General features: G+C 35.0%; 1 protein-coding gene across 2 annotated transcripts in view; it reads left to right on the forward strand.

Moving 5' to 3' along the window:
• LOC134527289 (uncharacterized) overlaps window positions 1-13,092 on the forward strand; it is a 488,639-nt gene that overhangs the window by 132,662 nt on the left and 342,885 nt on the right. For both annotated transcript variants that reach the window (XM_063359834.1, XM_063359833.1), the window contains one exon: window positions 12,599-12,715. In XM_063359834.1, the coding sequence (XP_063215904.1) occupies window positions 12,599-12,715 (117 nt within the window). The remainder of the gene's footprint in view (window positions 1-12,598; window positions 12,716-13,092) is intronic.

Genomic DNA, 13,092 nt, shown 5'->3' on the forward strand with positions numbered 1-13,092 from the left:
CTCATTAGTTTAAGCAAAATATATTATAAATATAGTTTTTCCCAGTTTTTGTCCCTATTCACCCTCATGTCCCCATTCACCCCAGGTTACGGTACCTTTATTGAGTAGTGCCCTGTGCTTCAGCAAAAATGTACGGAGCATTTCTGTCAGCATAAAGCTTTATTCTAGTACAATGTTTTTGTAAGTTTTATAATATATGTGCACTTAGATCACACATTGTTACATTAACTGTAAGCAGAGGCAAAGGGTGAGATTTGAAAGAGGGGAAGCAACGTCACCGATCTTCCCACTAAAGACTCCCAGGAAAATTTTCATTTTAAGGTGCAAAATGGTGCTACATATGTAAGTAGATTTCATATCTAAATATTGAATATACGACTGGTGGACATATAATTTTATTTTGATAGTATATTATTTTTGAGGTAAAGGATAGGAATTTATACAACCCCTTTCTCCCTGGTTTCACCAATGACTTAATTATTTGCATAATAGAAGACTATATCATTATCTACAAATTGAGTGGGAGTGAATATCATCTGTACCTGGTATATAATGTATTAATGCACAACCCATGGCAAAGCAAATAACAAAAAAACAAGGACTTAATAAAAATTGTGTCCTCATACCGTAGTTTTATATTTCAGCCAATTGTTTTGGTTTTTAGTGGCAAAGACTTCATTCATATTATCATTGAAAGATGGTCCATGTAGTTTCTGCACTATTTTTTTTCTCTTTAAATGATGAGCAGTGCAAAAGCAGACAATCTTTCCGGCTGTTAGATATTAAGCAAATAGTCTTTAATCTGCTTTAATGCTGAGAATGAAGGACTTGTAGCTGGTAATGTCATTATGAGCTTTGAAAGTTTCAGTATTTCTTGAAATATGTCACCTAGTTCCAGTGCTGTCAAATACAAGTGAGAATCTGATATACATAGTACTTTTGTGCATGTCATAGTGAATAAAACTTACAAATCATGTGATAAGCTCAGTAGATCAAAAAAAATTTGCATCTTTCCTTAAGAGATACAAAAGTTTCTTCTGGAATAGTTTACTATCCAACAAGAGTAGCAATTTTAGCTTTAGTACTTGTGCCAATCTCTTTCATGCATAATTTGGGAGAAGAAAGAAAAAAAAAGTCTTTTGTAAATAACCTTCTTCTCTTAATTTGAGGAAGAATCTACACACACTCATTTTGCTGTTGGAGAAGCATTTTCACAACCTGAGCATAAATTTTCCTACATTCATTCAAAATTATTTCTGAAATTCTTTAAAAAGCTTTGTAATTTTTTTAATTTTCTTCATCCAGCTGATTTTTCCTTGAAGGATTTGGCAAATCAAATGTGGGAAAATGTTCTTTCTGTCTCTTGGTTATTTTCTAAACCTGTTCTTGTTTGATATGTGGATTCATATTGTGCCTTCTAATACTTATTTCACTTATTTCAACTGATTTACAAATGATACTTTAGATGTCTGGGACATAGGCCACATTTAATTCCATGAAACGTTATTATTTATTTGCATGTAACTGACATAATAAGTAATGAATTGTTCTACTTATCAGGAAAAAAAAATGCATTGAAATTGATTTTAAATAAAAGGAAAAATATCCTGGACATTGTTTTTTACTTAGGAAATTAGTATTAAATATACAAATATATTACTGCATTAAAAATTATTTTGACAAAATTGTTTGATAAGGTGTGATGTATTTGTGTTATAAAAATAACTTAGTGCACTTTAAATATGTTTTAGCTAACATAAAACTTTCTTTTCAATTAGAGGCATCCTTTGCAAACTTATTAAAATTAGAATTAATACTAGGACCTTTAATTTAATGTTGCCCTTTAAAGGTGAAGTCATGATTTCTTCATGTTGACATTACAAAATAATAATAAAGAACACATTCTTATCTGGGTCTTCCTACGGCACGCCAGCCATCGAAAACAATGGTTGGGAGTGAAAAATTTGGGGGCCGCTTTCATTCTCAAAGCTTTGTGTGGAAACTGGAAGAGTAGAATCTAAAAAAAGCAGCAGTGCTAAGAACTTTGAAGCCTGCAGGATGGATGGGACAGGTACCGTCCATAGTGATGCGATTGGACCCACAAATAAGGGGGGTTGTTTGACGTCAGGTCATAGCAATAGCAGAGAAGAACTAAAGTATTAAAAAAAATTCAGGAAATTAAAACACACTATTCACTACATGCTAGATCTGCTGGCGAAAATGGATATTATATTCCCTTAATACCCGTGACTATATCCTGAATATAAAATTGCTTCACTCAATTTAATTTCAATTTGGGCACTGACAATGTGCAGAGGTGGCTGGACAGAGAACAATCACCTGCCCCAAGCAGGAACAAGGCACAGTAACTTGCCCGGAAGGGCAGAAGCTTGTTGAATTGGGGGGGGGGGGGGATTACTGACCAGAGGAGGGATACAACTGGGCTCCAGGAAGGGTCTACTTTCGCAACACAAGACAGGACGTGCGAGACGGCATTACAAGGCATGTCAAAATCATTCCCTTGGCGATCAAGGGCACATTCCCCCCCGGGAAAATCCTAGCGCTCTGACTTTTTGTCTACCCATCGAGATAGTAGTTTGGTGTATATTAGGGGAAAGTGCAGCCCCATGAAGGAAGGGAGTTTTTAAAAATATATATCCTAGACACATTTATAAATGTTTTCAGTGATGGTCGCCTTAACTCAAGGTCTATAGAAGAGGAGGTTAGCCGATGGGGGTGTGGCCTGTCACGGCGGGGAACTGTGACGTCACAGTAGGACCGTAGCGCAGCCTGACTAGCAGCTTGCATGTGGCATGCCTGTCGCTCGAAAACAGAACTCCTCACAATTACAACACCAAAATCTCAAAATGAAGGAAACTTATACTATTTAAAGTATGTATCACAGAGATTCTTATGGTGTAAATTTAATTTATGTACTTCGCGAATTTAGTTTTTTAAAATAGATAAACACGAATAGGTACAGTTAAAAAATTACCTCAACTTGACATTTATCTATCTGTTAATGTTATAATACCATTTAGATTGTGTGAACATTTATGTTACACAATAGGAAGAACGGTGGTATTTATATCATGTTTCATATAATTATGTAAAAATGGTTTTATCAGGTGTATGCCCTATTTTATTTCATTCTCATGAAACTACACGAAGAAAAATAAATAACATCGAAAATAAATAAGAGGAAGTCATAAGTTAAATATACTAAATATTTAATCAAACTTTCGTCCAGTTACAATTTACGTAATATTCTGCACGCCTTTTGGATTTCTAAAGCATTGCAAAATTTCATTTCATTAGCTCAAAATTTTCTACCATAGTCAAAAAACAATATAAATTGCAAGAATGTTATTTCTAATGTAAACAATCAAATTTTATGAATAACAGAAAATTTAACTAAAGTAGTAAATTTATCTATAAAAGTGTCACATTATGAACTTTCCTGCATTTGAGGCCGTACATATCACCGAAAGGACTTTTACTAAATTAATAATAAATTTATGAATTGCATATGCATTAAAATTTTTATCTGCATTCTCACACAGTTCAAAGTGGAAAACTTAATTATTGAAAAGAGGCAGATAACACATAACAATCAAATAATAAAGAAAAATATAATAATTATTAAAACACTTGAAACACCTGAAGGAACTTCTTTTACCACTATTTACATAGATCAACACAATAATGCTATTTAAACCACCACAAAAGCTGCTATTATTAAAGTTCAGTTTTGGTAGCCTACAGCAGCAGTTTATCCATAATTTTCTCGTAACACTGAACTATCAGATTTCATCTGTAAGAAGAATATTAGTACCATGACATAAGTACCATAATCTCCATAGACATTATTTAAGGTCAAACTTGTTACGAAAATCTGTTATTTTATTTTACAATACACATACACACTTATATATAAGCCTACTATATGTATACAGAAACTCTGTATAGCTATGTAAGGATCTTATTAATTTTCTTTGCTTGCGGATCTGAACCATTTTTGTTTCCTGTGTGTTGTCTTTTATTCCCTGAAATTTCGTGAAGCATTCTGTTCAAGAACTTCAAACGTATGAAAATTCGCTGAGTCACAAATGTTTTTTAACGACAGCTGCTGGAATTTCGTTAATCTGGCTTAATATGTTGTTGGAAATTTTCTCAACAATGCTATGTTTTATTTCTCAACAATGCTATGTTTTATTTTGAAGTTTTGACCCAAACATTGTTGAAAAATAAATTCCATCTTCTTTACATTGTGCAGGAAAGCATCATAAGGCTCCACCAAGCCACCATACGACAAATGCTGGATCCATGACGATTTGTTTGGAATTTTAGTTTTCTGACTATGTTGTCCCAAATCCGGAAATTGGCGCAGAAAATTTTTTGCGATACATCCTCCAAGATAGCGGAGTCCATCTTCATTGCACTCTTCTGAAACTTTGGTTTCTTTTATTGGTGATATATGTGTGACCTTAAGACTGTTGGTATCTTCAGTTTCACTGTAGTTTTCAGCGTTTGTCGTTATGCCAGCTGTTTTCAAAACTTCGCTAACAATGTACTCTTTTGATACTATGTCGGTGCCAAAAGTATTTTTCCCTGCTTGAACAACGCCTGGACTTTTACCTACAATAATTATTCTTATCCTGTAAAGGGCATTTATAGGCGTTGGGTGATCATTCAGCCCACCTCTGATTCTAATTTGGCTGAACAAATTTTCCAAACAATCCTGATTTAATTTGTGAGTTAAAATGTACTTAATACGGGGAAATTTCTGCGTTAGATAAGAATGCAATTCTTTGGTAGAATTTACAGATATTATAATTCCTTTTTGGAAAATTTGTAAGAATTTTTTCCCTGAGCATCTCATTTCAGTCACGGTGTTAAGCAATGCATCTAATATTTTGTTTGTGCCAACAAATCCAAACCATAAGCACACTTACTCGGTCGTATTTCCGATAACTGCTTGTTAGGTATGTAAGTGTTCATCAAATCGAACCAGGAATTTACCAACTCAATAAAATCAGCTGTAGCATTTGCGCAATCCAATGAACAATATTTTCGTATTGCAGTTGCTGTTGTATGTGACAGCAGCTCAGCTGCAAGACGAACTTTCTGACGCTGGGTTTTTTCGCATTCCACGTGAAGTGTAGTTAATTTGTGACAAGAACGTACTTCTGTTGTCGACGCAGTGTTGATTACATCTTTGATAGGGTTTTTATTTATGATTTGCCCATTGGGCAGTAAGAACTCACTGTCGAGCAACCAGTTCCGTAATAATTTCAGTAAATGTGGGGCATCCGGGAAATAGTAAATGTATCTTTTAACACTGGGTGACTGAAGTGGCTTTTGTCAATCAAAATGCCTAGTTCTTTCCATAAGCCCACATTACCACCTCCACAGTCGCCCACACATGCCACAACTTGATAACCAGCGCCGTACAGTGCAGTGATAACAGCATTTAATATGTCCGCTGTTAGTTTCTTGTCGAAGTCGACGAAAACTGGCTGTTTACATGAAGATGCAAGACCGCGTGCCATGATTACTTGAATCTGATTATGTGGTCCAACAATGCGATCTGCCGCTCGATCGTACTCGTACATGTTCTTCACCTAAGAAATAATAGATGTTGACATATATATTTCAAAACCAGAACAAAAGACCTCAAAAATTCGCAGTACAATTTTTAAGCTTAAGTCCCCGGCAAAATGAGTTATTTTTCAGGTTCTATAAAACTTTCTCACATTCCGTGAGATAAACTCAATTAAGACACACCATATTTTTCAACTTTACCAGTCATTGAAGACACAAATTTTTCAAGTCCCTTGTTATTAAATCTATAACATAAAAATGTTAAAACTATACAAGATAAATATTGCATAACATTTATTACACTTTGTAACTATTGTTACAATTTATTTTCTCATCTTACTTCTTTAAAGTGCAAAGTAATGATTACAAAACTGCCTATAGTTCAGCAATAATATTTAAAGTAACTCTAGGCAATGTTAATTTTAAGGACCATATCACATAGGAAAACTGCATCTCAATGATATATGGATAAACTTTATTTAATACAGTTCTTAACAGAACACGCCTGAAGTAATAGATACTGTGCATTTAACTTGAGAATAAAATTATATTTCTACGGTTTTCACATTGTCAGGCTTTTAGTGTATTTTATTAAGTCTCAACAATGTGTGTTTGCATTATGCTACTTTTTGATATTCCTCCAGAAACAATTAGTTCACGTAAATGTAATTTTGATTTTATTCTTTATTGCCAGCGATCGTACTGAAAGGTTAATGAAAAATATTTTTTATTTAATTTAAATTAATGTCACATTAATTTTTATACCTAATAAAATGATCAATTTGTTATTCTCACTGGCGGTATCAACATTTTTATTCAAAGACATTTGCTTTCGGAACTGAACCCTACAACGTGCGGGTATATGTTTACATAAATTCCATCACCATAATTTAATTAGAATATTATTGTACTTTTGTTGCTTTTTTAAAATTATATTTTCAAACACCTGTTTATACCTACAATGACAGTTTGCGTAGTTTTTTGTTGTTTATTTTGTAGCTTATGTGTAATTTTATTTAAAACTTGTTCACTTGCAGGTTGACATTTGTATGGTTCTGGAATTAAAGTGTTTTATATTTAAGGATTTGTTTTTCCTAGTTGATAGGGCTTGGTGACTATACTGATGAAATACCCTTTCTAAAGATTATATTTTCTATAATGCAAACATTTTTTACTGTGTGATAAAATATGTGCTTCGCCCAGAATTAAGAACCAAAATCTTTCATATTGGAATTAGATTAAATAATAACGATGCCACAATAATCAGTTGGCATACACTAAAAGTAATTAAATAATTAGCAATGACTATAACTTACTTTCATTTCATCAAACAGCAAGACAGTTAGCTTCTGCTCGTCCGAGAAGTTAATTGCGCCAATCTTCATGAACTGCAACACAACTTGAAGTATACCTTGCCTCATGTTAATACGTGAAGCCCAGTGATGCAATGTGGACATGGCTGGAAGTGTATAATTCAGCTTACTACGAAGAAATGTGTATCCTCGTTGACCCAAATACCGTAAAGTGAATGCCCGGCTTAAGTCTTCTGCTTTCCACACTAATTTCTGTTTTCCACGAAGAACTATATCGCACTGTGTTTTTGTCAATACTGTACTCATTTTTTCTTCTGCAAACTTAATTTTTTCGTCTGTTAAATGTTTTGTCTGGTGAACAAACTCACTATTTAAGTGTTTCAGCTCTTCTTCTTTCAAAACAATGTTTGCCTTAAATTTTTTCACTTCATTTTCAAGTTCCATTATTTTTTCAGACTGTTCAGCAACAATTTTCTGTAACTCGCATACTTTAGAATTCAAACAGTTATTTTCCCGCCCTAAAACGACACATTTACCACATACATCGCATTCACTTATGTCTGTCTGAACACTACTTTTTGTACTTAATTTAATTAGTTCTGCTACAGTTTGTTTGTTTTCGCGAGCTATTTTACGTGTATGTCTATCGCTTTCCACTACCTCGGAAAAATTGCCTAAATTTAAATGTGGCACTGCGGTAACTTTTAGTTTTTTTTCTTTGAGGAAGGCCTAACAACTCGTGCTGCAAATCACGTTCATAATCATCTTCACTGAAGTGATCGGAACAAACATGACACGAGCTGGCATTCCATGATCCACCACATCGACATTTGTGAATCCACTGCTTACGACGTTCTGGATCTGAAGGGAAAGCGTGGTATAACGTACATTTTACTTCATTTTTTTGTTTTCTGCAAGCTGTTTGTGCATGTTGTGACTGTGCACGTTTTCCAGGCATCTGCACAAAAATTATAAAGAAAATTACATGCGAAAGGTTTTTACTACACACACAATCTTTATATTTCTGATGACAAATAAAATTTTAGGATAGTATAATGATTAAATACTTACCTTTCTGGTCCTGAAGAAAACAAATGCGCAGATATCATTGGTCGCAAAGTGCACTAACTTGAATTACAAATGTAACACTGCACAGAGATAAATTCATAGTATATAACACAATATAATAAACGTCCGTACTACAAACAAAACACGTGGCGAACATCGTTTCCCGCACTTTCAAGCGACCGCGAGCGAGCTAAGGGTCCTACTGTGACGTACAACTCCCACCCCGAGTGAAAATGCCCGCTGTTTGCCAGGGGCAATGGCTAACCTCGCCTTCTACAGACCTTGGCCTTAACTAGGGGTTTGGGACTCTGAAAATATTATACATAAGTAGCCATGCAGCACGCAAAAGATAAAGATGAGATGCTCGGGCTGGCTAAGGGACACTGGCATAAGCTCACTGTGCGTGTGAGTGACAGAAGTTGCACGAGCTAATGCCCGTGGTGGCTGAGGGAGAGAGAATAAGAAATATGTAGGTCTGGGAAAAATACAAATTGGCAATTTGATAAACAAATAAAAATAAATTCATTTTGAATTAAAACACGCACAAAATGTTAAATCATTAAAAAAATATATTAGTGCCATGTAAATGAATAAAATTGGCACAGACCATAAAGAATTTAAAATGAAAATATTTTAAAAGTGATCAAAGACCACAAGCAAAACATAACGTTTTGGACTTCCACTTGTTAGCATGTTCTATACTAACTTTAGAAGCTGTCCTATATTTCCCTTGTGATCTACACATTTTCTACACTCTTGCTACTGTAATTACAGCGAGTCAGAGCAGGTACGGGAAACCTTTTTTATCAGGTTTGCAGCCTCTTTGTTGATATGCAAATAAAAACTGCTAACACTGTGAAGGAGATAAAGAATACATTGCATTGTTTAATGTAACTTGTAAAAGAACAATATTTAGCTTGTGGATGAACAGTGAAAAAATATAGCTTGGTCACAGACCTAATAATTGTCTGCAGTCTACCATGCTCTCCAGCCATCATTTAAAGTCTTCCAAAATATGGATAGCATGTTGGTTAAGACCGTTATCTGTTGTATCCATGTACTTTAAAAACCTTTCCTCAAAATTGCCATTCTTGTAATTTAGCTTAGTACTGACGATAACTATGATTTGACAACTATGTCGGTTGTCTCATGCAAAATCAGTGTCACAAAAAGTGATTCAAAATTTTTTTTTTAAATTCAGAAACCAGTCAATCAGACAGAGAAAACAGAATGTCATTTTGCATGTCACTTCATAAACCAGTGAAAACTTAGTTCTACCGGTGGATTTTGAGTTAATTATCATATTCAGCCAATTCATTAAGAAATTATATGTAATCAGAGGCAGCTCCAGAGCCCTGCACCAGCCCTGTTATTACTGATGGACATATAATATATACTGTTTGTCATTAAATTGTTGACATCCCACTCATCATGTAACATAAAGTTATTTATTACAATTTGAATAATACTTAGATCATTTTTATTTTTCTTACTATTCATTTGTTATAATTTTAACCTTTTGTACATTACTAAGCAAAACCATCATGAACATTTAATATCCTCAATCCCCATTGGCTTAAATTAAATTTTTTTATAATTTGTTTCCCTCTGCTTTCAGAAGATCTTTTAAATCACAAAAACGAAAAACGGGAAGTAGTTCACGCTAATTTTTCTTTGAAAAAATTAAGCACGGCCAAAAACTTTTGTCAATTTCTTGCAGCCACATACAAGATGTATATCTTGTACGTGAATGAAAATTCTGAGTGAATGCTTTTTTATTTTCCCGAGGTAATAAAGAAGGGGAGCCCAATATGTGATTTTGGGATTTACTCAAGCGCGTCAGATGAACATAAGGGAGGATACCTGGCATTTTGTTGAGTACCTCCACCATATATAAGCCCTTTATTTAAGAACGTGCATCTAGGGACCCATCAGAATAGTAAAAAAAATTGACCGTCAGAAATACTCAAGCACGTCAGATTAAGGTAAGGTGGGTTAATTACTTGCTGAAAAGTATGCATTTCAATAATCTGACGATTTGAGTGTATCTTAAGGAAGTGGGAGGGTCACAAACTTGCAAAAAAAAAGTCGTCTTGACATTCTCAAGTGTGGTTAATTTTTTTTATTTTGAAGGAAATATTGCAAAAAATAACGGGAAAAATAGATGCCAATTTCTGCAAGCCGAAGTTACAAAAATCGTGTAAAAAATTTAGTGCGTACAGCTGGGATAAAGCATGTATTCCCCACTCTATGCCTCTCTTTCACTTTCTTTTTTTCCCTATCTCCGACTCTCTTGCACCTGGTTCGTTGGATGCTTCACCTCTACCTTTAAGTGTGGAGTTAAGAAGTGACACATAACAAACTACATTACCAGTTAGCAGTACACAAGCAGAGAACACAGAAATGTATTATGTTGGCACTGCTTGGTAGAGGAACTTGTGTGTCGTGTTCACAACCATGCGGGCTCCTCTCCTGTGTTATGTTCAGCAGAATAATTTTGAGTCTGGGGGGAAAAACTATTTGAAGCACATGTTAGCTCTTGTAAATCAATTAAGTGTTCCATTTGCTAGCACAAGACATTATTCCTGTTTATGTGTGCCCCAGCTCTGGAAAAAAGGTGTCAATTGCTTAACTTTTATATTTATTAAATGTCTTTGTTATTTATACTGAAAATAAAAAAAACATATTTTAATGTTTTTTTTAAATCCTGCATGAAAACAGAGGATTTATGTGTGTGTGTGTCTTTATATAATATATATATAATATATTATATATATATAATATTATTATATATATATATATATATATATATATATATATATATATATATATATATATAGTGACCATCCATACAAAACATCACAATTTGATATGAATATACTTCAAAAATGAAAAAAATTGGGCAGTTGCCTTTTTAAATTCAAATGATATTAAAAATGGAATTTTTTTCAAATTGTATTAAACACCAACTTAAACTCAACAAGCAATTGTTTATGTCTGTGGGGTGATAGCCAAAGCAAGTAAATGGCACTGTTGGTACTAATACATATTTTTCCATTTCCTTATACAGGATGTCCCAAAAGTAGTGTACCCATTTAAAATACAGATACTATAGTAAATAATGCAGTTACAACGGAAATGTTTATATCACTTTGCAGCTTATAGTCAGGAGTTTATTCATGAAAAACAACATTGGGCATATGACCACCATTCACATCTTGGCAGTGACAAATTCTTAGCACTACATGTTGCATGACCTTCGCCAAGATTTCTTGGGAAATGTCGAGGATTGCCATGCGAATGTTGTCTTTGAGGGTAGCAAGTGTCCGTGGTTTATTTCTGTAGACACTGTCCTTGAGAAAACCCCACATTAAGAAATGGGGGTGGTGAAATCCGAATACCTTGGAGGCCAGTTAATGTCTCCATTACGGGACATGACCCGACCTGGAAACATCTCCTGAAGAAGTGTCATGGTCAGCCGAGCGGTATGGCAGGTTGCACCGTCTTGCTGAAACCAGACCTCGTCATTTTCCATAGCCAATAATGGTCTGAGAAATGTGCTCAACATGTCACGGTAGTGTTCACCATTCACAGTGATGGCCACCCCGTCAACGTTTTCTAAAAAGAAAGGGGCGAAAACACAATGTGCCATTATCCCGCACCACACTGTAACACGTTGCTCATGGAGGGGTCTTTCATGAATCATTTCCGTCTGTTCAGTTGCCCAAATGCGGAAGTTCTGTTTATTGACAAAGCCACTCAGGTGAAAATGGTCTTCGTCAATCATGAGAAGTTTCTTGTGGAATTTGGGTTCTTTTGCCAGTTGAAGGAATTAATTCGCAAACTGCAGTCTTCTGGGCAGGTTGGTAGGCAATAATCGTTGGACAATTTGAATTTTGTATGGATATGTGTGTGTCAGCAGTTAAGATTCTGTGTAACGACGATTTCGATATGCCAAGTTCTTGAGAACAACGACGAAGCGATTTCTTGGGACTGTTTGTTACTGATGTGCGGGCATTGTCAATATTGGCTGCGTTTCGCGCAGATCTAGGACGTCCACTTCTGGGTCTATCAGAAACATTTCCATTATTTCGGAAATTTTGCATGCATCTTCTTATAGCATGTTTTGATTGTGCGGCGCGAATATTAAATTTTCATTTGTACGCCCGTTGGCCTTGTTTAACACTATGCCCATGCGTGAAGTAAAGTTCAACTATGGACGCACTTTCTTTCGTGCTCCACCTATTCATGATAAATCTCCAATATCATAGCAACAATCTGCAACAAACAACTATGGTTCCCGGTTTATTTGAATTTCAAATGGGTACACTACTTTTGGGACACTTGTACATTAATTTGTATAAATTGATACAAAGAAAATGTTAATTAAACCCTTTATTTTCAAAATTCAATGAAATTATTTTCAGTCAATAGGGCTTTGAAGCTGTGGAAACAATGCATGTTAGTTAGGTATAATGCTAGTTTAGAGTATGTATTAGCTATGCCACGACTTTTAGACAGACTGGTTAAAAGACATGGAGTTGATGTGACTATTGTTAGTGCTGATGTGGTGCAAGTGACTACTGCACAGAGTGATGGTTGCTGTGTGTTAGGTTGCCTCAGCGCAGCAGAGCGATGCAGGCAGCACGTGCAGCGAGGAGATGTCGCAGCTGGCTCAGCAGCTCGACCACATGGACCAAGACAACATGGCCATCTCGGAGCACCTGCAGGTCTGCCACTAGCTCACACCTTTCATTCTCAAGTCAATATCCTTGGCTTTTCATTGTATAGTTATTTTCTTAGGACGTTAATAACAAATTACACAATAACTTGAATACTATGAATCTGTTTGAAAACATTACTATTACAAACAATATTAAAATTTTATTTACCTTTGTACTGTTTGACAAGTAAAACATGGCTAGGTTAGTGCTTCCTCTCTATGGAACTGGGATTACAAAAACTTAACACTACAAGTTGACCCTGGCGATATCTGAGTCCTAATGAGTGTCCTGATTTACACGAGAAACGTTTTGAGGGAAAAAAAATTCCTTGGCTAGGCATACAGGCACAGGTAGATTTCAGTTTGCTGTATTAATATACTTTT

Source organism: Bacillus rossius, chromosome 1, assembly GCF_032445375.1.
Source record: "Bacillus rossius redtenbacheri isolate Brsri chromosome 1, Brsri_v3, whole genome shotgun sequence".
Taxonomy (NCBI): Eukaryota; Metazoa; Arthropoda; class Insecta; order Phasmatodea; family Bacillidae; genus Bacillus; species Bacillus rossius.